Raw genomic sequence first — 25539 nt, 5'->3', positions numbered from 1 at the left:
AAGGGCAGGGATATTGCTGAGGGTAAAACAGGTAGAGGGCTTTCTCTATGCCACATTTCTCTCCATGTCTTAGACAAACTATGGTCAACTTCAGTTTTACTGGGACACAGACACGCCCATTTGTTTACATAGTGTCTCTGGCTGCCTAGAGCTGCAGTGACAAAGGTGAGTAGTTGTGACAGAGACTTTATATCTTGTAAACCTTAAAATATTTACTTTCAGACTGATGCCATCATCCAAGCTTTGCCTTTGGTTTTGTGCTCAATTGGTTGTGCAGATTTAATTTTTTATACAAAAAGGACACATCACCAGCCCCTTTGAGGAGGGATTTCTGTGCCCACTTTTAGGAGAAGAAATCCTCATTAGAAACTAGCCTTTCATTTGTGGGTGCAAAGCATTGATTTTTCTTTCCAAAAAATGACTACATAATCTAGCATGTGAGTTAGTCAAAATAAAAAAAAATATACTGTAATTCCCAAACATTAAATGTACCACTGTTTCCCTTTTGCATTCTGGGTTTTAGCTGCACAGACATTGTGTTAGGGGCTGTGTTTGACTTAAGAGCTTGCCATGGTGATAAGGAGCCAGGCAGATGACTGGTAGGCAAAGGTCTTGAAAACTGGAAATGGCTGGCGAATTCAGGATTCACTAGGCAGCGTCCTAATTGGTTTGGCAAAGGGTCATCCTTGTGTCTGTGATAGCCAGTAAAGACCAGAGTAATTATACACAGTGTGTTAACCAGTGAGCATCCAGGCAATGACAGGGCTGCTTTCTCTTAAGTGGCTATTTTTCCTTGAGGCTGTGGCTTTATGTCATGCTTGAGGCTTTGTTAGAGTAACCCCCAAATATCTGCACAAGGGAGACAGCATCTGGAAGCTCAGTTGAAGATTGTGGGGGCCTGAAAATGGACAGTGAGTGAGATACTGAAATTGTAAGGAACAGAGTTTTATAAGGCTTGAACTTCAATAATAACTCCAAGCTGTTAAGGGAACCCTGCTGTCATGGACAGGTGACCTAGACAAGCATCTTGTTGCTCTTGTGGAAGGTTCAATGGGACTTTGGGTTGTGTTTATAGGGAGGTAATATGCTGGAGATGTGCTTGGTGTGATTAGGGAAGTGGTTTAGTTTGCAGCTGTGTCTTTAAAAGATAAATTTAGAGGTGTAAAGTAAAAATACTAAAAATTATAAAGTTGGAGTTAAGTGATGGGGGAGAGAGGTAGGGCATGCAAAACCCATTGTCAAAGCAGATTCACAAGGGTTGTAGATCTTACCCAGTATCAACCTTTACTAATACTTGTAAAGACACAGGCAATTGAGAGATGCCCACGAAGCAGACAGAGGTGTGGAACATTGAGATTTTATCCCTAAGACCCCCTTCTTCCACAGGACAGGCCCCTCTGACTCTGAATGCTAGATGTGTCAATGTGAGGTTCATTGGGTTATTTTAGACAGTAGAGAGAATTTATATTATGAAGAGTTCCATTACGTATACCTTCTCATTATTTTTTAGTATAGTATAGTGACATTCTCCAGGGAGCCATATCCTGAAGATGTTGGTGCCTGAGTCTAAGTAATCCTTTGACCAGAGATATTTTACTAAGGACATTCTGTAGATAAGATTTCTTCTTCTTATCAAATAGCACTCTTCGAGTTACCAGGAAGTCCAGTTGATAAGGAAACTTGATGGGGTCACCTGCCTTCTTTCCTTTTGCCTGGGGGCTTATCCTCCCTACCCCCCCCCATACACACACACACACACACACACACACACACACACACACACACACACACAGAGTGAATGGGTCAAGGACCAGCTCTTTTAACTCCTTCCTTCTAAGGGGGTAAAGATGAAAAGAACTGGGGTTTATTCAACTAATTTGACAGCTTTCCAATAAAGGAAGAGCAATTGCAAGTAGGGTCCCTAATGATAAGGAATGCAAGAAGAGTAATTACAAAAATGGTTATCACTACAATAGTATTTGGGTTAAAAAAGGGAAACTTTTAGATCTTGGGGTTGTTATTTTATAAAAGCAAATTGTAACTTAATTTCTCTCTTTCCTTTCTCTCCTTGTTTGTGTCTCTGAGGGCTCTATTGAATGCCCTTCCTTCGTTCCCCTCAATCCAAAAAGAACACCTCTCCTGGGCTTCCTTCCTGGTGCTCACCTTGGCCTTGCTCTGTCCCCTTGCTCTTCTTCTTTGAAGCTGTCAGGGTTCTGAAATGTTGACAGTAAATGCCCCACCTAAGACCAGTGTTTTCATCTAATACGGGGACACACACAGGAACTTGCAAATTCATCAACAGGATTTTCAATTTAACAGAATTCAAGGAACTCAAGGGAGCTAAGGTCGTGGTTGCCATTCAGAAAATAGCCAAGACTTTTCTAAATAAGTTCAAGTGACAATAGTATCCATAAGTAGACTCTTCCATGTGGAGGTAATTAGACACTAGGTGGTCTTAACAAAGGAAGCTGTAAAAATAATGCTTCGTAGGGACTTTAAAGTTTCTGTTTTCATTACAGAAGAAATACATCACTATTGTGGAAAATTTGGATAGTATAGGAGAAAAAAAATGACCTATACATAACCCTACCCTAAAATAAACTCTGTTATACTATCACCTGGAAAAAACTGCAATCTTTAAGGACCCAAACAAGAGTGTTTTCTGGTGGAATTTGGCCAAAGAGGCGTCCCTTTGCCGATTTGCCACTTTGTGAAAGGAAACCATTAGGTATAGTATTCTCTAGATTAGCACTATCCAGTAAAACTAGAATGCAAGCCACATAAGTAATTTTACATTTTCTAGTAGCCACATTGAAAAGTAAAAATAAATAGGTGAGATTAAATTAATAATATATTTTAACCAAATATATCCAACATATTATCATTTCAACACGCAATCAATATAAATGCTGTTAATGAGATAATTTACTTTTTTTTTTTTTGGTATTATGACTTCAAAATCCAATGTGTATTTTTACATTTATAGTGTGTTTCGATTTGGACTAGCCACACTCCAAGGGCTCACTAGCCATGTGTGGCCAGCGGCTGCCATATTGCCCAGCATAGGGCTAGATGCTAAGGGAAAGCCAGATCTTTAAGATGTCATGCTGATTCATACAATCCACGGTTGAATCTAAACTTGCCTCTGCATTTTGAAGAACCAGGCTTCCTCCATGGTACATACTTTAAGTAATTGAATGAAGTGGCTAATTCTACCTTGCCAGAAATTCAAGCCCCCTTTCCTCTCCATGCACAGGAATTTAGTCTTATTATCCTTTGCCACTTAGTGACAACAACAAATTGTCCTTCTTCCCTGCAGTGACTGGAGCAGCAGAACTCTGAGATGGTTCCCACTAATTGATTTGGAATAATACTGGAAGCATTAGCCAAATCACATCCTGAATTTGGCCCTTGTTCTAATGCTAAAGCTGTTCATGGGCTGGAACTCCACAAATGAGACAAAACTGATTTGAAATCTTATGGCTGGCACACCTCCCCAGCAGGAGCTGCGAGCTATCCCCTGGCTTAATCTGGTTAAAACCAGATAAAGAATTAGGTCAGGGGCCTCTGGCTGCCACTCCAGCAGAGCTGTGGAATAAAAATTAACCGGGGAGTTGGGAAAGCATTACTTGGCATTTGCATTTGACTTGTTCTAGGTCAACTTTCTTGCTCTAATTCTAGGTTAAGGCCCATGAGCATTGCAAAGGGCAGGGGGGCTGCATTGGCCACTAGGGTATGGATGTGCCTTTCCCAGGTGCTCCCAAAGGGAATCCAGGGTGCTATTTGGGGTTTGAGGATCTGCATGGTATGTAGAGTCAAACTGCTATTCTCTATTAAGAATCAGTACACCTAGGGTGAAACGCAGGGCCTCCTGGTCGGCACAGCGGGCCAACTCCACTTAGGCCCAGCTTCACCTGGGATTCAGAGAAAGGGCAAGTAGATAGCTCTGGAAGGTCTGTAGGGAGGAGACTCAGGTGTGAATCTGTAACCCAGAGGCTTGTTTTTACCTCATTGAATTGGTAGGTCTGGTGAAGCTAGGAGAGAGATAACCACATCAGAGCTAGACCTGCCCAACTGAAAAGGCTCATTTCCATAGGCCCTAGTTACCAACAGATAGACCTTACTTAGAATGAGTGCTTCAGAGTGATGAGATGTCTGGGTAGAAGCAATTAAGGCAATTCTTGTTGGGAGGTGTTGGAGGGCCCTCCAGGTCCTGGAGTCCCCAAGGACCTAAGTGCCAGGTCCCTTGGGCACTGACCCCTTCTTGGCTTCCACTCCCTACCACATCCTCCTCCAGGGTTCATCTAGTCTGTTGTGTATCCTCTAATTCACTGAGCTTCTCTGCGCTGTCATTTGATCCTGTGCCATTTGGGCCGAGGTGGAAGCCGAGGGCTAATGAGTGGACCGCCTGTCTAGGAACAGTGAAACACAATCCTATCTTTCCCACTTACACACCACGTCTGCTGGGTGTAGAGAATAGGCTTTTATAGTCCTGAAAGAAGATGCCCCTCCTGGGTAGGTGGCCTTGATGCTGTCCAGAACCAGCTGTGTTTAAAGGAAGCTTCTTCTGCATAATGGACTCGCCTCCCTTTCCCTCGAGTCTCATTAGCCTGCCCCTTACACTGGGATCTGGTTGCATTGTCCTGCCCCTCGCTGCTGGGCCATGAGGACTGTGTCAGCGAGAGGCAGCGGGGGACAGAAAAGGGGGTCTTTTGTCTCCTGGACTGAGTAGCCATGCCAGGAGCCACTTTTAGAATGAAAATCCCTGCACGTTATGTTACATTTCTCTCTTTGTGTCCCAGTTTCCACATTGGTGACAAGGAAGGACAATGTAGTGGGTTATATTTGGGCCTAATTGAATGCAGCTTAGTGTACTGGAGGGAGGTTATGGAGTCAGACAGCTGTGAGTTTAAATTCTAAGTTCCCTACTTAATAGCTCTGATATCTCAGTTGAGTTATTTAACCTCGTAGTGCCACACTTAGCACCTCTCTAGAAACAAACCCATAAACCCATCTCATCTGATTTTGTGACTGGGATGTCACGTACAGAGTGCCTGGAGCAGTGCCTGCCATAGTGCAGCCTCAGTATCTATTCTTATTTAAAGAGACATATGTGAAAAGTACTTTTCAAATAGCAAATGCTTGATCAGGCACTGAGTAGAAGAGGTGAATTTTTTATTTGGATCCATTTCACCTTTCTTGAACTTATTCTGTTTCCCAAAAATATGGGCATTAAAATGTCTTGATCATATAAACATGCCTTGTCCAGAACACACATGAATTAGAGCCCAAGTGGCTTTTTCAAATAAAATGTTGTGCTGCTGTCTAGATTTAAAACAGGCACTCAGTCACGGGCAGAATGTGGCCTTTATGTAAACTGTCATATTCATTTGAGTTCACTACACCCATTGGAGCACCTGCTGTCTACAGAAGACTGTGGAAGACATGGATGAATCAGGTTCTTGTATCCACAGAACCTGCAATCGGTAGTGAAGGAGATGATACAAATACCTATATAGTAATATCTGTACAGTAAATAAAATAACTCTACAACAATTTTCATACAAGGGCTGAGGAATTTCAAAGACAAAGGAATTACTTTCCACTGGCAAGAAAGGTGAAGGCTTCTCAAAGTGTTGGCATTTACGCTGAGCCTTGAGGAGTGAGTAGGATTTAGATTCAAGGCATGCTTGGGCATAGACTGGTGGTCCCCTGTGGCAGGGGCACGCTGTGAGTGGAGGAACATCGTAGGAACAAGAGTGGAAAGTCAGATTATGGAGAGCCTGTTCGGGATTGAAACGTTATTCACTACTCAGTAAGTGGTGTGGAACCACTGAAAATGTCGGGGAGGGAAAAGACCCATTTTCACCTTTAGGAAGACAGCCGGTTGGTATGAGATCAGAGACATTAGCTTCTGGAAGCAGAGGGATCAGTATTGCATCTATTCAGGCCTCTTAAGGCTGAGGCATTGGGATTAGAGAAGAGGGGAGTTTGTGGCAGGGAGAGAACCAACAGGGTTAGGTGACTGGTATGGATTCAGAAGGTGGGATTGAAGGGGAGTGAGCAAATAACTAAGTTGGAAACATAAGAGAGAAGTCATTGGCCTGATGGAGGCTGGTGGGGGAGTCAGACTCTATTGAGTGGCCCTATTAGCAGCCCACCCATGTGGAGACACCCAGCACAAAGGGGGAAATCAAGCCCTATAGCTCAGGCTTGGGGTCAAAGCAAAGCGGGGAGACTTGGGAGTGACAACAGAAGTGGAGGCACGAGGGGAAATTATCCAGGGAGATGGAGATGAGAAGACCCAAGACAAAGTCTTGGGAAAGGATGGCATGAAAAGAAGAGGCAAATGAAGAAGAGGGACCTGCAAAGGGAAGGGAGGGGAGGGAGGAAGATCAGCTGGAGAATGCACTTGGGAGACAGCAGGTCCCGCATCTCAGACCTGCTGCTGAGTGACCCTAGGCAAGATACTGCTCCTTCCCTCCCCTGTGTGGGGATTCTAACCCCACCTCACAGGGTGGAGGAGTCCATGCCTGCTGTACTGAGTGGGTTCATAATAAGCTCTCGTTCCTTGTTCCTTTCCCACAGAAACCTGGAGAGGCATGTTAAGAAGGGGATGGCCATCAGGATGTAATGCTTTAGAGAGACGAGGGCCCTCAGAAAGGACTATGAGACACCCCCATTTGGTCACTAGTGACAGAGGAAGGTGGGGAAAGCACCTTACCACTTCCCTTGTGCAGTGGATCTGAAAGGCTGATTGTCAGTGGCTGGTGAGTAAGGGGATGAGGAGGAAGTGAGAACAGCAAGTGGGCGCTCCCCCTGTAAGCATGTGGTGGTGAAGGGAGAGGAGGATGGAGCAGAGCTTGAGGAAGCAGCAGGGCTCAGGGAAGGGCGTCAGGGCTGCTTACGCCAGTGAAACGAGCTGCCCTTTTCAGAGGAGTGAGCTATTCCTTGGAAAACCCTTTTTCTCTTGGATTTGGCAGATGAGGTCCAAGCTCTGTGGTATTTGCTCAGAGGTGCTGGCTGATTAGCTGTGGGAGGAGGAAGGCCATTGTGCGCCAGGGAAACTGTGGCTGTCAAGGGAGCTCCCTGCAGGACGTGGCTCGATTCTGAATTAGGCATCCTTGTAACCTGTAATCTTTTTATTTATTTATTTAAATTCTTTATTATTTGAAGTATTACATATGTCTCCTCCCCGCCCCCATTGACCTCTCCTTGGCCGCTTCCACCCCCAACCTGTAATCTTGTAGAAGAGGGAGCATAGAAGAGGGCTGCAAGCTCGCCAGGGATGGTTCCAAGGAAAGAAAGATCACGTGGTCGGTTACTTTCTGAAGTGAGCAGTGGGGCATCCAGGGGGAGGAGCCGAGGGAGTGCCCAGAGTTTTCTCAGCCCTGAAGCATAGTTTCAGAAAACCATGGGCGGTTTCACAGCTCTCTGTTGCTGACAAGCACCAGCCCAGTCCGAAATACTGATCTCTCCTCCTGGGTCCTCAGCATCTCAGACCTTTGCAGCCCCTGCCACTCCTCACCACCCCACCACCCCTGCATGTCGAAGGGAATGGTTTTACCTGGGTCACTCTTCAGAGATGAAGTGGCCAGGTGGATTAAACATTTTTGTAAGTAAGGGAATTGAGTGGTTAAGCCAATGATAGACTCCCCCCAGTCCCCTGCATCTTTAGAAGAAATTAGCCAATTAGATACAGTTATTTCCTCTCTCCTGTTAATAACAGTCTTGTGAGAGTCAGAAGCTCTGCTCAGATGGACAGAATTCAGGGGAGGCATCATAAAGCAATTCCAGGATAGAGAAAAGGACTGCTGTTATGTTTGTGGCATTGCCTGGGGCACTCTTGAGAAAGAAAGATTGGGACCCAGGCAGAGCCATCAACACTGCATTCTTTGTAAACCCTATGCATCCCCAGCTATATAGGTTTATATGCTGTCTAACCCTAGGGTCTAGAGTTAGGAAAATATAAGACTAACATTTTGTGCAGTATTTATAGTTTCTTTTTTGTTTATGTACTTAATGAGTGGACTTTGTAATGTGAATCTTTTGGATGCAAGGACCAGGAGCACTCTAGTTCTCTAAAACTAAGTGGAATTGTGTTACATAACAGAGTTCCAGAAGGAGGATTGGCTTCAGGAGAGATCTGATCCTGAGGCCTAGATGTCCTTAGGCTCTATTTCTCTGAGACCCTTTCATGTTTGCCCTCCTCTGAGTGCTGACCTCTTCCTTAGGCTGGCTCTTCTCGGGATAGTAAAAATGATGGGAGTAGTTCTAGATTTTGTGCCCTCACACCACAGAGAGAGAACACGATTCCTGATTGCTCCGAGAAACCCCATGGATTTTGTTGCATCTCCTTGGCTTGAGTTGGGTTACGTGTCTGTACTTGAGACAATGGGATAGGCTGATTGGCTTAAGTTATTGGGTTTCAAATCTGGTACCCCTTCAAAAGATCCTGATTTCATTGGTCTGGGAGGTGGATTCTATACATTGGTATTTTTAAATGCTCCCTGGATGGTTCTAATATACAGCCAAAGTTGAGTTTGTTGGCTTAAGACAATCAGTGTATACTGAGGGCTGAGAATGTAACTTTTCTCCAAAGGAAAGTCTAGGTGTACTTGACATCAGATTGATGGGATAAGAGGAGTATAGAAGTTCAGGAAGCAAATATCAAATATTTACTTGTGGCAGACATATTAGTTGCAGACATATTAGCTGCCCCAATGTCCCTATCCCTCCTTTCTCCTTGCCACTAGAACCCAGCTTTAATTTAGGGCAGTAAGGTGTCAGCTCTAGGGGATAGATCATTAATACTGTCAATAATCTTTTTCTGAACAGAAGAGGAGGGGAGGGGAGCGGAGGAAAAGGGAGGCAGAGCTAAATTACTCTTAGTACATAGAAAAAGGACAAAAAATTTGAAATGGAAGGAATTGTTAGTGGAAGCTACCAGAGGAGAAAGAGGAGAAGGGCAATGTGAGGGAGGTGGCGGGGGCTGGGGAGGAAGAAGAAATGTTCAAATGTGGCTACCTCTGAGAAATAGACAATAAGAGAATGGGAAAGCAAACTTTTACCTTTCATTTCATACCCTTCTGTTCTCTTTAAATTTTTATTTCTATGTGATTCTGTTATTTTTAATTAAAAATAAATTGATCTCTTTTGCAGTTGTTCCTAAGAGTTTAAAATAGTTATGGGATCTATTGTTAGAGTACATTTCTTTAATTGTATAAATCACCTTTTTAACAAGAAATAAGTAGTACTTTTTAACTGTCCTATTTGCCTACAACCTCACAATAATGTAGTATAGATAAGTATAAAATGTTTTAAATTTGTGTGTGAGAAAGTGATCTCAGGAACTTACATTAGAACTCAAGGTCAAAGTCAGCTCATGGGATTCAAACCTGGAGGACAGCTAGTTATAGATGGTTGCAGGAGATTGAGTTTTGTTCTGCCTTTCATGTTGTTGCCTCACCCTTATCTGATTTGGTCAACAACTAGAGAGGAGAAAAACCTCAAGAATTCAACTATAAGCATCTTTGGCGATCCATTTTCAATCATGTTTTTCAATTTGTCCTGGTTCCCAGGGACCTTGTGAAATTAATTCTGTACTATCTCTTTTATTACACCTTTGACAATTTACTCATTGTTAAAATTTTGGACCACAGTATATTATTTCAGAAATTATGAGAAAAACAAAACTTTCTTTTGGAAAATAAGACTTTTACTTTTAATGTTGAATAGATTTGAGTTTCAGATCACTGGTGAAGAACAATTAACTGATCTTTAATTGTTATTTTCAAATTATTTGTTTAAAAACAACTTGTTACAATTTAAAAATTGTAGAAGGACATCACAATGCTTGTTTTTCTCTGGTACCAGGGAATAAATGAATTAGTTTCTTAAGTTGTGGGCAGATTTCATACATCACTATTTTTCATTCATCACTTTAGGTTCTGTTCTTTGGGGTATTAAAGAGGAATTAAAATTCCCCTCTTACTATTTATTTTACCAAAACTCAATTCTTAGGTAAAATCCTACCCAAGCTTCTACTGGTATTAAGATTTTAAATTTTGAACAAAACTTCCAGATACTTTCATATGATTACCCATGACTAGTCTGTCAAAAGAAAACAGTAATAATATGGATATAGGAAATGCATGATTTCATACCACTAATGTAAACAATTACCTATCATACCTATCATATGCGGGTCATTCAATGCGTCATGTGTGGGTCCATCCTTAGCAATTTGTAAATGTCCTATTATTGCTTCTCCATCAAACACTTTATCAGAGTCACAGACGCTGCAACTGAATGAATTTGTATAACATTCAGTATTGGTATTCAGGAATAGCAAACAAATCCACAAAACTGGTAGATGGACAGCAGGAAGAGAAAGATTTTTATTTTTTTAAAGTCTGAAGCCTGGATCACCCAATGATGACTGCGTCTCCAAAAAATAGAGATTTGGTCTCAGGCATCAGCCTAAGAAGCTCAAAGAAAAATTAGCAGACCTCTAATCGCAAGTTAATGAAGCCACCTAGTGGTTTGTTACAAAATTTAAGCTTGTGTGACTATATTTCAGGATTGATTGTATGAGGCTCTTAATCAGTATGACTAAGAATCTGACTACTTTTCATTTCATCCAGCAAGGAGGAGGGTCAGTGTCACTGAGAATAAGCACAGTTCTGCTCTGTGAAATATTTTTATTTATTTATACTCTTCTTTTTATTAAAAAGGACTTATTGCAACTCACCTGAAAAATAGCGAGATAGCCCACACCAGAAGAACAAACATGAATGAAGACATAAGCATAGTCGAAAATTTTGATGATTCAAAATACCTCTAAGTTTTTCATGAAATGACTCCACATTTTTATGTAAGTGTGGAAATTGATCATTTACAAAATTCACAATGTCCAGAAAAATGAACTAATTTCCAGGAAAAGTAAAATTGTACCTGATGCCAAGAGCAGAGAAATTTTTCTTCTGGGGATCCTCACAAATGAGATTCTGCATCCTGCAATCTATAATGTCCTCAGTCCTCGTAATAGAAACCATGCCGAGTGTTGGAGGATTGTTTCTCTATGGTGTCCACACTATGTGGAGGAGGATAGGCACCAAACTCCGTTTTCCGGGTTTGCATGAACTCATTTGATCCTCACAATAAGCACATGAGGTAGGTAGTATAACTATCCCTGCATTGCACATGAGGCCCTGAGACAAGTGAGGTTATGAACTTGCCAAGAGTCAGTAGTTAATAAATATTGCTTCCAAGATGTTGAATGCTGAATGGCCAATTTAGTACAATAGGCCCATCCAATGAAAACCATAGTACATGAGTTCCCCCCCTGACTTAAACAGTCTCTAGGGGATTATACAGGTGTGCTTTAACATGATGATAAAGATGAGGTCAGGGTTGCATATTTCTGAGATGATTCAGTTAATCTTACTCTCTTCTAGGGCCACAGATTTTATCCCTGATTCCAATCACCACACTCTGAGGTACATGCAAGTGCGTGTGTGCCTTTGATAAACAAACAAACAAACAAACAAACAAACAAATAAATAATAAGACCAGGAAAGGGTATTCAAATGTCCCACTTCCTGACTTTTAATAAACAGCTAAAATCCATGAGCTCATGCTGGCATATCTTCAGATACAGATCTAAAATGCAGTTATAACAAAACACACTTTATTTTGATAGTTTTCTTTTCCCAAGTGGTATCTTTAACATTTTAAATGGCAGTTAAATGGATTTCTCTTAACCAGTTGAAAGTTGATTAGCAGTGAGCAAGGCAAACCTTGAAAGGAGCCTCGTGGGAAAATAATAGCATCATTGAGAGGAGTCAAACTATCATAAAACTTGAGTCTTAAATTGAGCCTTTTAGAATGATGTTCTTTTAAGCTGTGCTTTAGGATAGTTATGTGGTTTTGCTAAGAGAAAAAGGTGTATTTTATAAAATGACTGTTCCATGTAGATAAAGCCCCTTAAAAACAATTTCAATGGCATTTAAGAGAAATGCTTAGCTCAGTAAAAGAGTCTAATGCTCCTGAAAGATTCAAGTTCTATTTTGGTGTCAATATGATGGCCTATGACCCATAAGGCTGAAGTTTTCAGAATGATAACCTTATAATAGTTCTGCTCAGTGCTTGAAAGATTCATTCTATCATGGGAATGGAAATGAAAGAAAGTGATGCTGATATATGATAAGGGAAACATTCGCTAGGAATCAAGAAACTTGGGAATCTTAGCTCTACTTTATCACTATAATAAAGGATGACATACATTCATTTTATGTAATTTTTCTCATAAACTGAGGAGTCAAACTTGGATTCAAATACCAGTTCTGATACTTATTAACTGGGCGATATTGGATTTGCCAGTTAACTTCTTTGGGTCTTGGTTTCTTCATCTATAAAATGGCTTTAATAATACATGGATTTTCTTGGTGCACACCATGTGCGTGCATTGTGCTTTGATATACCTTTACCTTTACAACATTAAATGTATATTCACATTTGTTATCCCCACTTTACAGGTGAGATCATTGAAGTTGAGAGAGTAGGTAATTTGAAGGGTTTAATTAGGATAATTAATGAAATGTGTCATATCTCCTGCTACGAAGTAGATTCTCCAGAAATGGGAGCCAGTGTTTTCCAATTGACTCTTCTCTTCTATTAGATATACTTTGAAGATGGGTGAAGAGGAGATACACATGTTTAAACAGCTTAAGTTTGGGAATTAGATAGAGGCCACAGAGTGAAAATAAAACTGAATTTTTATTCTCCTACAGGAGTGGCAAAAACTCAACTATGATATCTACACCCTGCGACAGATTCGAAGGGAAGTGAGAAACAGATGGAAACACGTTTTAGAAGATTTAGGTGAGTCTGTACGTGATTATGAAATGGTAAAAATGAGCAGTGGTGATCATTCCTCTTCACTTTCTTCACGAGGGTTTTTGTACAAGGAGTGTCAGTAATTGACGACTGAAGGGTACTCTGCACGAATTTCCCCCCCAATCCTGTCCTCCTGTCTCCTCCAGCATAAACATCTGTCACTTTTATTATCACTGGCCCATGTTTTGAGGAAATGTTTTGCCATGTGTTCCTCCATCTGTCCTCAGTATCAACTTACACAGAGCAGTGGAATCATATGGATACTAATTACTATCTAATTTTTTTGGAGTTGTGCATTGATTGAATTAGATGGGAGTGATTGGCCAATTAGTATTAGCTTTATGAGGTGAGGCAGATTGGGAGAGATATTGTTTGTAAGAAACTTTTTTTAAAGAGTACAACAAAATTCAGTGTAAACTTTCAGAAGCACTAAAAGGCAGAAAAGCTTCAAAGTTGGGGAAAATCCCTGTGGCGTTTGAGGAGATATTGGGTATTGGTTTTTCTGAATTCTGCTAGGGTTGCAATACAATAACCATGGCTTTCATATTATAAAATAAGCTCATTTTAATGGTTAAAAATGAATTTATCACCTTTGAAGTCCTTAGTCCTTCTGCTTTGAAAGAGAACATGTCACCTTGGCATCATAACTTTTTAAAAGTGAGGTACCTAATTGCTAGCCTCTATTACTTGGGATACAGTGGGATGGGATGGACTTCTGCCCCCTTTACTCACTAAGTATTGGTGGGACTTAATAGTCTCCTTTTTTAAAATGTCATTTACTCCAGGCAGGTTTAAATCTATGAGTCTTCTCTACCTTTGGGTAAGTAATTTTAAGCAGCCAACCATATTGCTGCAGGGAAGGGAATGTGGGCTTGGAGCAGGAGGGACCTGGAAGTGACCACCTTTTGGCTTCCAAGCAGCAAAGGCAGGTTGGAATTCTGGGGCTGGGGGAGGAGAGGAAAAGTAGGGCGTGGGAGGAGGGTTTCACACCAAAACAAGGGAAACAAGCAGTCAGCGGATGAGCATGTGCGGCCTAATTCTGAATATCAAACAAATATTTTTAGAAATATATTTTTATTGATTTCAGAGAGGAAGGGAGAGGGTGAGAGAGATAAAAACATCAATGATGAGAGAGAATCATTGATTGGCTGCCTCCTGCACGCCCCCAACCAGGGATTGAGCCCACAACCCGGGGTGTGCCCTTGACCATTGAGCCCGGGACTCTTCAGTCCGCAGGCCAACGTTCTATCCACTGAGCCAAACCGGCTAGGGCTCAAACAAATTTTAATGAAACACACCACCAGCAGGTCACCCTGAGCTGGAAAGCAGCCCACGGAGCAGTGCCTTTGGCTTCAGTTTTCCCATGCTTGTTCAGAATCCACATCGGGGTCCCTCCACCTCCTGCAGGGCCTGTGCTGCAGGGCAGTCCCTTCCTGTGACTACTTTACTTGACAGGTACTTTTTTGTTTACCTTAGGTTTTCAAAAGGAAACAGACTCTTTGTTGTCAGTGACGAAACTCAGCACCATCAGTGACTCTAAAAATACAAGGAAAGCTCGAGAGATCTTGTTGAAACTGGCTGAGGAGACCACTATTTTCCCAACAGGTTGGGAGCTCTCTGAGAGATACCTCTTTGTTGTGGTGAGTGGATGCATTTTTCATCTACCCTGATTTTGCTTTCAATTTTTTGTTTTTCTGTTAATCTATATACTCCTCATTCCAACACCACCGGCAACCCCACAATGTGAGGTAGCAGATGGTGCTGGCATCTGTGGCCAGTAGCACGAGCCACCCGGGGGCTGTAGGATTCAGATTTCTGGATTACACTCCGACCTATTGAGGCTTGGGTTGTGACTCAAGAATCTGTATTTTTCAGCCAATTCTACTGTATAGTCAGCTTTGTACGTCAGAGATATGAAAAATGTTGTTTATATAACCCAAGATTGACAAAGAATTTGAAAGGCTGTTTCTTGGATAATGTAAGTAAAGGATTAAGGCGTGTCTCTAAATTTGTTGAGAAAAATTTAATAACTGTTTCCTTGTTATTAGGTCTGGGATGGCTTTTGTTGTTAGTTTGGTTTTCCCATCGAAAGGATTGGGTTCCCCATCTTGACAACGTTTTATATTTAATTTTTTGGCAGGACCGTCTCATTGCTCTCGATGCTGCAGAAGAGTTCTTTAAAATTGCCTGTCGAACTTACCCCAAGAAGCCCGGGATGCCCTCCTTGGCAGATGGCAGGAAAGAACTGCACTACCTTCCATTTCCAAGTCCCTAGAGAAGAGGCTGGGAGGCAGAGTTGGAATTTTTCCACTGGAACTCAGCAGCCAACCAAAGCTGGACAAATGAGTGTAGATACAAGTGAGCAAGTAGAGAGCCAACTGAGTGAAAAATGATTCTGAATCCTACAAAAGTCTAAGGATTTGGCTATCTGGTCTTCATGAGGACTTTATCCTGTGAGATGTTCAGGTTGCAGTGAAACACCCTGGTGGTCTTACATCACAGAGGTGGTCAGTGGGACATTTCATCATGAGTGTTTTGATTCTGAGAACCCATTGCCCTCATTCCGGTTTTGGTTGAACAATAAGCCTTAGTCATGAATCCTATTGGGAGAATGGGATATTCTAGTTAATAAAACAATAAGATTAATGGAGAGAGTTCTCATTGAGCCCAATATGGATTACCAGTTTTTAAACAATTGTTATATGTATATATAGGCTAATACCAAAATAATACCAGGCACTATGTGACATTTCTTTAATTTGGAAGAACCTTGGAGGGTGTCAGAGGCATCATTTTAAGTATCAGTTATAATTATTTAGAAATACAGATGTACCAGATAATAGAAATCACTAAGAGTGTGGCTCAGCCATGAATTTCAAATAGAATGATCCAAAGCAGAGCATCCTGCAGGTATATATAAAAAACTCTGTCTTTAGTTGTGGTACAAGCATCTTAAATTCTCAACGTTATTGGTATCTGGTTACCTCCTTTTTGCACATTGTCCACTTCTGACCCAAAAGCCCTTGATATTTTACCCAGGATAGCATCTATAAACAGAAACATTTGGCCTCTGGTTCTTTCTCTTCTCTTTAACCTGTTTCTGGCTTATTGGCTGAGAGTTGCACCTGCCCAGGGACCTCTCATGCCATCTTGCATCTCTGCAGGTGGTGTTGCACTGGAGAAGGTCATTGCTGGACTTTCATTCTGAAGATGATTTTTTAAATGGAGCAATGCTGGCAGTACAGCTGGCTTCTATCCACAGACCGAGAAGGCCAGCTCCAAAAGTTACTTGCCCCTTAAGTAAGGAGCTTGCCAAGAAATCAGGGTTCATTTTATTGAAAAGACTTTCAGAACTTGTAGGATTCATGAATAGATTGCTGAGAACAATGACAATATTATTACTTTTACTGATTTTGCTCTTTCAACTTTAGGTTAAAAGGTAACTTGTTTTTAGTCTATTCCAGGGAATTTTGACTTGAAAATATCCATATTTGGACTAGTTTCTGTGGTAGTGAACATGATGTTTCAGTTATTTGTGAGAGGAGACCCATGTTCTCCATTTATTAATGCCTTGCAGACCAATTTAACTGTCATGTTTCAGGAAAAAATTTTCTACTTTAATAAGTAAGCTAAAAGTCTTATTTTTAAAAAATATTTAGTGCTTAATCCCTCCCATAGTGTTTAAAATTAGCCTGCAGATATTTTTCCTCACTTCCATGAGTTCTTGAAAGGTTAACAAACAAACAGTGCAATAGTCAAACAAAATAAAAAAATAAATTTAAAAAATAGAAAGTAGTGTTTTCATCTCTGTCCTTGGAATTTGTATTTTGCCTTTCTGCCTTTTTGATGTCAAAATAGATGAGATTGTTTGCATCTATGGAGAATAAATTGTAACCATAGTCTTTATTTTTGGTAATGTTTGAGTAAGGATAAGATTGTCTCTATGATTATAAAGACATATGGAATTATCCGGAAATTTTCTTTGCAGGGAATTAAAAGGTTTCTGTATTTACTTTTTGGCTGGATATTTACGAGAAATAAAAAGGAGAGAGAAAGAGAGAGATTTTTTTCTTCCACTTATATATGCATTCATTGATTGATTCTTATAGGTGCTCTGACCAAGGATTAAACCCACTACCCGGCCAGGGCTCTATATTCTTTTAACACACTACAGAGGACACTTGGCATCTCAATTTTTCAATTTTCAAGTCCCTTAACATGGGTTTAGAAGACTGGGTTTTAGAGAACTGAGTCAGGGAAACAGGTCTTAGCTTGAGCCTCATCTTTGATCATTTTAACTAAATGGAGTTTATCTGATTTTGCTACTCATCTATATTCTAAGTATTTAGTGAGATTAAGTTTAGAAAGAACAGTGTTATAAAAACAAAAATTAAATTATGACACATAATAGCTCGATAAAGCATAGCCTTATAGATCATTACTTTTTCAAAAACCAACAGCTGTAGTTTTTAGTAGCAATTTATTTTAAAATTTTCCAGCGTTATTAATATGAAATGGATAAGTAAACTTTGTCATACATCCTAGAGACTTGCAGGATTTGAAGTATCCTAATCAGCAAGCTACTTTACAAAGATGGTTATTTAATCATTTTAATCATCTTTATCAAAATTGACACCAGAAGGTCCATTAAACTGCATAAAGTGTGTTAGGAATAATTTTCCATGTATGAAACGAGTAGTAGTCAAGATAAGTGGTTAGACTGTTTGCCCTCCATCATCTTTGCAGGAGGAAGATGTTAAGAACCTGTTGAACCCAGCAATGCTCAAGGCCTCGAGTGCCTTTTGTCCTTTGCCTGCTTCACAGACCTCACACTATATTGTCTGATTTTATCGGAATCTAGTTGTGTCTGCCTAAGAATGAAACTGTCACTCAAGATTTCTTCAAATTTTTATTTCAATACTAGAGGCCAGTGCATGAAATTCATGCACTGGGGGGGGGGGGAGGGAAGGGGAGTCGCTCAGCCCGACCTGCACCCTCTCGCAGTCCAGGACCCCTCAGAGGATGTCCGCCTGCCGGCTTAGGCCCACAGGGAATGGGCCAAAGCCGACAGTTGGAAATCTCTCTCACAGTCCTGGTCCCCTTGTCCTTACCTCCCGCCTGCTCACAGCTCCTTACCACTCAGCTTGCTGCTCCTTAGCACTGCCACGGAGGCAGGAGAGACTCCTGCCACTGCCACTGCGCTCACCAGCCATGAGCCCTATCTTTCTGTGTAGTTGTCTGTGGGCCAACTGCTCTCTTCCTTCTCACTTAGGACGAGCAGCATGTGAGGGCAGAGTTCACTGTCGTGGAATGCAGAGGGCTGCCTGGAGCTGAGGGGAGTGGCTGGGCCCATGGGGTGAGAGGTGGACACACAGGATGCTATCTCACCCAATTGTGGGGTGGGCTGGCCAGCCTTCATCTGCCTGACCCCACCCAAGGAGGGACCGAGCAGGGTGTCTGCCTCTCCATTCTCCATCCTTCCATCTGTGACACCTGTCACCCTTGCCAGGCCTCCCCCAAAGTGAGTGCAGCTCAATCCCTGAATGTAAAAGGGCACGGAGGAGGGGGGGGGGTTCGGAGGAGGGGAGACTCTACTCCAGTGCCCTCTGATTCCCAGAGACAGGACCTGGTCCACAGGACCTGATCTCAGGACGGTGGCCACAGCTACAGAACATAGATCTGTTTCAAGAAAAGTTGGGAATGCAGACTTTCGTATGAGCCCCTATTCCAAAAGGTGGCAGTTTATTCACATTGTGGCAAAGACACCTTCAAGAGTAACATAGTGGGTAAAGTCAGGGCCAAACCCATCCATTTCCTCATCCAATCTGAGGCTCGTGGGCAGAACCAAGTCTCAGCTCTTCACAGGACACTTCTGGGATTTTTTTTTTAAGCCTAAAGGACAGTAGTCTGTCTCCATTCTTGTTCTTTGGGATTTTTTCACCGTCGGATAAAAGGATTCATATATTGGGGCAATCCTCTTGAGATACAATATTCCAGTTGCACCCATGTGATGACGACAGTGCCCCTCAGAGGGAGGGAGCCGACAGATGGGGAGCAGGGAATTCTGAAAACCAAATGATGACAGAGATGCTAAGCCTTTCCTTCACGTGTCTGACACCCCTCTTCAGGCGGCCTGCAGGCCAGGTGTCTGCTGGACCTTTACCACCTGATGTCCTGGCAGGCTGCCCTGGGCCCTGCTAGGCGGTGTGCAGGGCCGCCTGGGCCTGGGGGGAGTCGCCCCCACCCCCACCCCAGCCACTCCTGGTACAGCGCCTGCACATGGGCGCTGGTCTCCGGGGGCCACACCGGGATGGCAGCGTAGATGCCTTCCATCTGCTGCAGCAGTGCCCTGCCTGCACGCCCGTCCTCCACCTGGGCCTGGCCCCTGCCGCTTAGGCATCCCCGGCGCAGGCCAGGACCTCCACGAAGTGGCAGGGGAGCTTGCCCCTCTACAGCTTCAGGACCACTTCTGGATGTTCCGAAAGCCATAAGCAGCCTCAAAGTGCAGCAGAACCTCTCCGCCCCTTTCAAGGGTGACCTCCTGGAAGTCTTTGTTCCTCAGGGGCGGTAGGTGAGCACTCCCACATCCTCGTTGAACAGCTCCTTTGCCACGTGCCTGAAGATGTGTGCCAGGTACCCGTCGGAGCTGGCAGTCTCGTGGAGCCTCACCTCCTCCTCCTTCACATCTCCAAACAGAGTGTCCACGGCGGAGTCATTCGAGGCGAGGTCACTTTGCTCCATTATCTGGACAATTTCACCTGAGGTTAACACGCGGTTAGCACCCTGGGAACTATGTAAAGCTGTGGGAACATCTTCTCAAAGGGCCTCCAGTTTCTTGTCATAACATGGGGCCACAATGACGTGGAAAATCTTATCTGGGGACAGGTTCTGCTGTCTGGTGAAGTAATCCTTCACAGAGAGCCCATGATCTGCTGGGGAGACTTGGCTGTGCAGAGGTGGGGGTGATGGGGTGACCCAGCACACGCTCTGCATATCGGTCCCAGCCGGGGCAGGCGGAGGTCAGCATGGGTAGCCGGGGCTCTTCCTCACGGTGCTGGCAGTACCGACGCACAAATTCCTTCCGACTCTCCAGGATGCTGAAGTCCACAGCTATCTTCATGTCAAAGGCAGTGCGCCCCAAGGCTTTTGAGAAAAGCCACAGAGCCTTCTGGATGCATCAGTGATACTGAGGTTGAATTTAGCAGCAAAATAAGGCAGAGACTAAGGACACACGGACACTGCTAGCACCTTGTGCTGTGAGGTATCACATTTCTTATTAAGGTTCAGAACATGGAAGAAGTCCTTAGTGTTCTGTTGAGAAACTTGGACTCCTTCCTCTGTGGTCACACAACTGTCACACGTGAGGCAGTGATTCAAGTGGTCTGCCTTCCGCCCACTCACCAGTCGATGCTGCTATGGATTCATTGGATCCTGAGGAACCCCGGTTCCCCCTTTAGCCATCCCCTGATCAATGGAGCCTGAGGGCTGGGGGATGGACTGTCGTCAGTTCGGTCATTACGAATCCTGGCTCTTTATATATATAGATTGTAGGTCCTGAGAAAAGAAAGGAGGACTTCTCTGGGATTACAGGAAGCAAATGTGTCATTCCAGGCTAATAGGTGTTGTATGCTTAGAAGATTTTGGGCTAAGACTCACTTTCATTGTAATATAGCACCTGACTGCAAGATTATGGGGGAGGCGACACGTAGCCTTCACCTTTCTCTTCTAATGGCTGAAAAATCACTGATATTTACTAAAAGACTGGGCATTTGCTGAAAGGTCATATATTTTATATTTTTAAAAAATAAAGATCATGCAGGAAATTTTAAAATAGTAAAAAAGCCCCTAGCTGGTTTGGCTCAGTGGATAGAGCGTCGGCCTGCAGACTGAAGGGCCACAGGTTCCATTCTGGGCAAGGGCATATGCCTGGGTTGTAGGCTTCATCCCCAGTAGGGGGCATGCAGGAGGCAGCCAATCAATGATTCTCTCTCATCGTTGATATTTCTATCTCTCTCTCCCTCTCCCTTCCTCTCTGAAATCAATAAAAATGTATTTTAAAAAAGTTATAAAAAAGAAAACTAGCCATAATACAAGAGCTCTAATGCAATTACTCATAACATTTTGGGACATTACATCCTTTTTCATGTGTCTATTTGAAATTATGTGTACAATTTTATATTTTGATTATTAAATTTAGATCAGGGGTCATGAACTCAAATGTCTCCAAGGCTCACTGAGTAGAGACTGAGGATCAAAGGGGGTTATGTGTTCCTTACCCTAAAGGGAGCAAGTACTACTCAGCCGAGGATTGCTGTCATGTAGAAGATCTCGGTTTTGCCAATTATTCTAAATTTTTGATAAGAGCCAAACAAACATGATTTTTACATAAATATTATCAATTTTATTACTTTTTAATCCTCATCTGAGGATATGTTTTTATTGGTTTGAGAGAGAGAGAAAGGAAGAGGAAGAAACATCCATGTGAGAACAAAACATTGATCAGCTGCCTCCTGCAAGCACCCTACCAGGAATCAAACCCGAAACCTGGGGATGTGCTCTGACCAGGAATCAAACCCGAGACCTTTCAGTGTACAGGACGATGTTCCAACTAACTGAGTCACAATGGCAAAGGCAGTTTCATCCATTTTAAAATTTTGGTTACAAAATTTTAAAATGTTGTCTAAGCCAAAGACATATGCATGAATTGACAGTTTACCACATTCCACAGGTCATAAACATTTTCTGTTAGTAAGTTGCCTCTAGAGCAGCTGTCGCCAAACTTTTGGACCTCATTGACCACCAGTGGTCCGCAGATCACCGGTTGGCAACTGCTGCTCTAGAGCATCTACTAGTACTTTACAAAGTTGCATGCCATAACATTGAGTAGATGTAACACATCTTATAATCTTTCACCTATTTTTGGACATTTAGAAATTGTTGTCAATTTTTCTCTGCAATGAACATCTCCATGCATATTTCTTTGTCTTATGTTCTTAATGGAATAATAGAATCAAAGGACATAGTTACTTAAATCATTCTTTATGTACATCATCAGATATTTTCCAAAAGATTTGTACCAGTTTATGTTCTCTCTAGCAGTGATTTATGAAAGCACTAGAGGCCTGGTGCACGAATTCGTGCACATTGAAAGGAAATTAATTTGAAGAAATATTTTAATATTGCTGTTCACCTTTTCTCTATAATAGAAGTGTCAACCAAATTCACAATCAACAATAACAGATGAAAGCACATGCGTGCTATTGGTGCCAGTGAGAGCTTTATATATATAGATAAACCTGCTTTCTAATTTAGCTAAACTTTTTCCAGCCCAGTGAAGCACTCCAACTTCTCTTCCAGGTAATTGTCAGCTACACAGCAGTAAATATCAACATGAAACATTATGATTGTAGATCATACAGGGAGAACAAAGGGTGAAATATTTAACTGTAATAGTGTTTGACTATGTTCTGTGCAGTGAGAAAACCTGAAGTCATTTTTAAGTTCCACCATTTCTTCTTTTCAGTCAGGTCAAGTTTCTAAACTTTCTAAATCTCCATTTTCTGGCTAATGAAAAGAAAATAGGATTCTACCGAGGCCCCTATCTACCTCCTCCAGGACTTCTGTGAGGATCAAATGAGATGAGGCATGTGAAAATGCTTCACAGACATTTGGTTATACTATAAAATGTTTGCACCTGGCTATAAAGCAAGTCGGGTTCCTGGGCTGAAGAAACTGCAAGGAGGCTAGTCGCTAGGGAGAGGAAGCCGGGCATTGCTATGTGATGTCATTACCCAGCGCCCATAGCCACTGTTCCAGGCAGGAAATGAAGAGAAGAGAGGTGATAGAAAGGTAGGGTTCAGGAAGTCTGAGACTGGGTCTTCAGTTCATCTACCTAGATGTGCTTTAAATAGAGCAGCCATATCTAATCTATTTTTATCTAAATTAATCTTTTTTTTAAACATTATCTTTCCAAGTAATATTTAATTTTTTTCTCTAAAGAGTTTCACAGCTAGTAAAAAAATGTTGAAGATTACTGGCATATACAGATAAAAAAATGGCTCCTTAATTATAGAATGCAATAGGTTAAGTTTCCCCCAGAATTCACTATTAATTGAGGATGTCAGTAAAAAGTTGATGCAAAAGCAGGATTATTTCCCAAAGTTAACAAGACCTATTCACTTAACTCCAAGAGAAGGCTCTTAGACAATCACCCAGGGCTTGTGCCCTCCAGGGCTTATCATCCTGTATTGACCTTGGGATAGAGGGGAGGCTGAGGCAGACGGAATGGAACCAACTCCTGAACTCAAACTGTGCTCCAAGGCTGGGAGATGTTGAATCCCTCTGGAAGTAAGACAACCTGCATCCTTTTCCTGTGGACATCTGTGGAGGCAGCACCATAAATGCTCAGGTGAGTGCATCTCAATGATCTCAATTGGTGGTTACAGGTAACAGATTTGCACTTTCTGTTAACACCAGGATCCTCTCTCTCCATCCAGGGATTTTGCTCAAAGGATAGAGTTGAACACTAGATGTCACTGTTGATTCACTCTGTTATCTTTAGGATCAAAATTTCCCTGATTTAGTGAGGAGAGCAATTAAAAACAAAACAAAAACAAAAAAGCCTGAATATATATATATACAGCGGCCTATTAATTTCTCTCCTTTAAAACGGTTATGTTTTTTTCATAAATTTCAGATTGTCTTTTTCTAGAGAACATTTGGCAGTTGGCAGAAAATGGAACAATGAAGAGGCATGAATGTTTCTTAAAGGAGAGAGGTCAACTAACTTAAGTTTGTAAATAAGACCATTTCTGTATTTCTGAGTTTCTGCCTGAGGAAAGACTCAAGTTACCCTCAAATCTACTTGTTTCCCTAGTTCTGTGGCATACCAGGTTATTTTCATCTTTGGCATTTATTTGAATATTGTAACAAATATATGCCTAATGGTTGCCTTTGTTTTTTAATAGGCCAGGTTGTTGGTGGTGTCAGTAGATATTTTTCCTTTTTACAGACTTTATTTTTTAGAGCATTTATCATATTGCATTGAAATACACGCCCTTACTTCCAGACAAGACCTCCTGTAGGGTAACACCAAATCTTGGTTATCTTTGTGCCCCTGTGACCCAGTCTTTTCATAGTGCCTGGCCTACAGTAGTGTTTTCCAGCTTTGACTTTATGTCAGAACTAGAGTCCTGATGCATGAAAATCATGCAAGAGTAGGCCTTCCTTCCCCCAGCTGCCAGCACTGGCTTCCCTCTGGTACCTGGGACCCAGGCTTCCCACGCAGCCCCCACTTCTTCTGGAAGGATGTCCGGTCTAATTAGCATATTATGCTTTTATTATTATAAATACCTTTAGAGTTACAAAAGTAGATTTCTAAACCTCCCTGCAGGCCTCCTGAGTCAGAATCTTGAGACAGCATAGTTCAGCAGGGTTCAGCATTGTAGAGGGATGAAAAAGAGGGACTCGGCAGCCTTAGTTCAGAATCCTCTAGAGCAGTGGTTCTCAACCTTTCTAATGCCGCGACCCTTTAATACAGTTCCTCATGTTGTGGTGACCCCCAACCATAAAATTATTTTCGTTGCTACTTCATAACTGTAATTTTGCTACTGTTAATGAATCGTAATGTAAATATCTGTGTTTTCCGATGGTCTTAGGCAACCCTAAGGTCGCGACCCACAGGTTGAGAACCGCTAGCAGGGTTGCCTAAGACCATCAGAAAACACAGATATTTGCATTACGATTCATAACAGTAGCAAAATTACAGATATGAAGTAGCAACGAAAATAATTTTATGGTTGGGGGTCACCACAACATGAGGAACTGTATTAAAGGGTCACAGCATTAGAAAGGTTGAGAACCACTGCTCTAGTCTAGGACATCTATCCAACTACTCCATTCCCCCCATTGTTTATTTCTTGCCCCACATTTAATTGAAGTATAGGCAGCCTTTCTTATTGATATCTCCAAACAGTTGATTCTTTAATACTCTGTATTATTTTTTTCTGAAACTAGTAAGAGTTTTGGAAGAATATACATACATTACTAGCCTTTTTGAGTTGTTACTTGGGAAAAGTTACTCAATGACTCTGATATTTTCAATTTTAGAAAACCACCCAATTTTTGGATAGAGAACCACACCCAGAAGAAAAATGCCTCTTTAATTCATATTTTCTGCATACAAAGCAGAACAAATGTATAAGTATCTCTTTAGAATTATGTGTGAGGGAAGTCTCAAAATGTTGAATTCAAACTAGGATAATATGTGAGGAAATTAATTATACCACACCTAATATTATGAATTTAAAGCCTATGAAATGTTACTGATAATCTCTTTGTTTTATATGCTATTGTTTTAGTTTAATAAATATAACAATCATTATGTTTGCAGTAAAACATCACCAGAATGTTACTGGTGTTTGGACCTCTGTTCAGTAACCTTGGTACTTGAGTTCTGGCTAAGGAAGAATTCAGATCCTTCCTCTTTGAAATCAATAAAAATACATAAATATATATATATTTTTTTTAAAAAAGAAAGAATTTAGAGCCAAGACTCAGACTATATGAGAACGTTTATTTAGAAAGTCACAGGGGTTGAAGAAGTGAGACAGCTGAGCTGTGTGGGCTCAGGAAACAAGT

General features: G+C 41.8%; 1 protein-coding gene and 1 pseudogene across 5 annotated transcripts in view; one reads left to right on the top strand and one right to left on the bottom strand.

Moving 5' to 3' along the window:
- MREG (melanoregulin) overlaps positions 1-16818 on the top strand; it is a 52320-nt gene extending 35502 nt beyond the window's left edge. For 3 of the 4 annotated variants that reach the window (XM_079782325.1, XM_079782327.1, XM_079782326.1), the window contains 3 exons: positions 12795-12885; positions 14377-14540; positions 15041-16818. In XM_079782325.1, coding sequence (XP_079638451.1) covers positions 12795-12885; positions 14377-14540; positions 15041-15175 — 390 coding nt within the window. In that variant the 3' untranslated portion in view covers positions 15176-16818. The remainder of the gene's footprint in view (positions 1-12794; positions 12886-14376; positions 14541-15040) is intronic. The other variant, XM_079782324.1, reaches the window with a different exon arrangement.
- A 1102-nt stretch (positions 16819-17920) lies between these two features.
- The window catches only part of LOC307106545 (nuclear prelamin A recognition factor-like), a 44435-nt pseudogene continuing 36816 nt past the window's right edge, over positions 17921-25539 (bottom strand). The window contains exon 2 of the transcript in view: positions 17921-20313. The product of the transcript in view is annotated as a nuclear prelamin A recognition factor-like (transcript). The remainder of the gene's footprint in view (positions 20314-25539) is intronic.

This window comes from Cnephaeus nilssonii, assembly GCF_951640355.1.
Source record: "Cnephaeus nilssonii genome assembly, chromosome: 10".
Taxonomy (NCBI): Eukaryota; Metazoa; Chordata; class Mammalia; order Chiroptera; family Vespertilionidae; genus Cnephaeus; species Cnephaeus nilssonii.
This window is presented reverse-complemented; position numbering and strand designations above follow the sequence as displayed.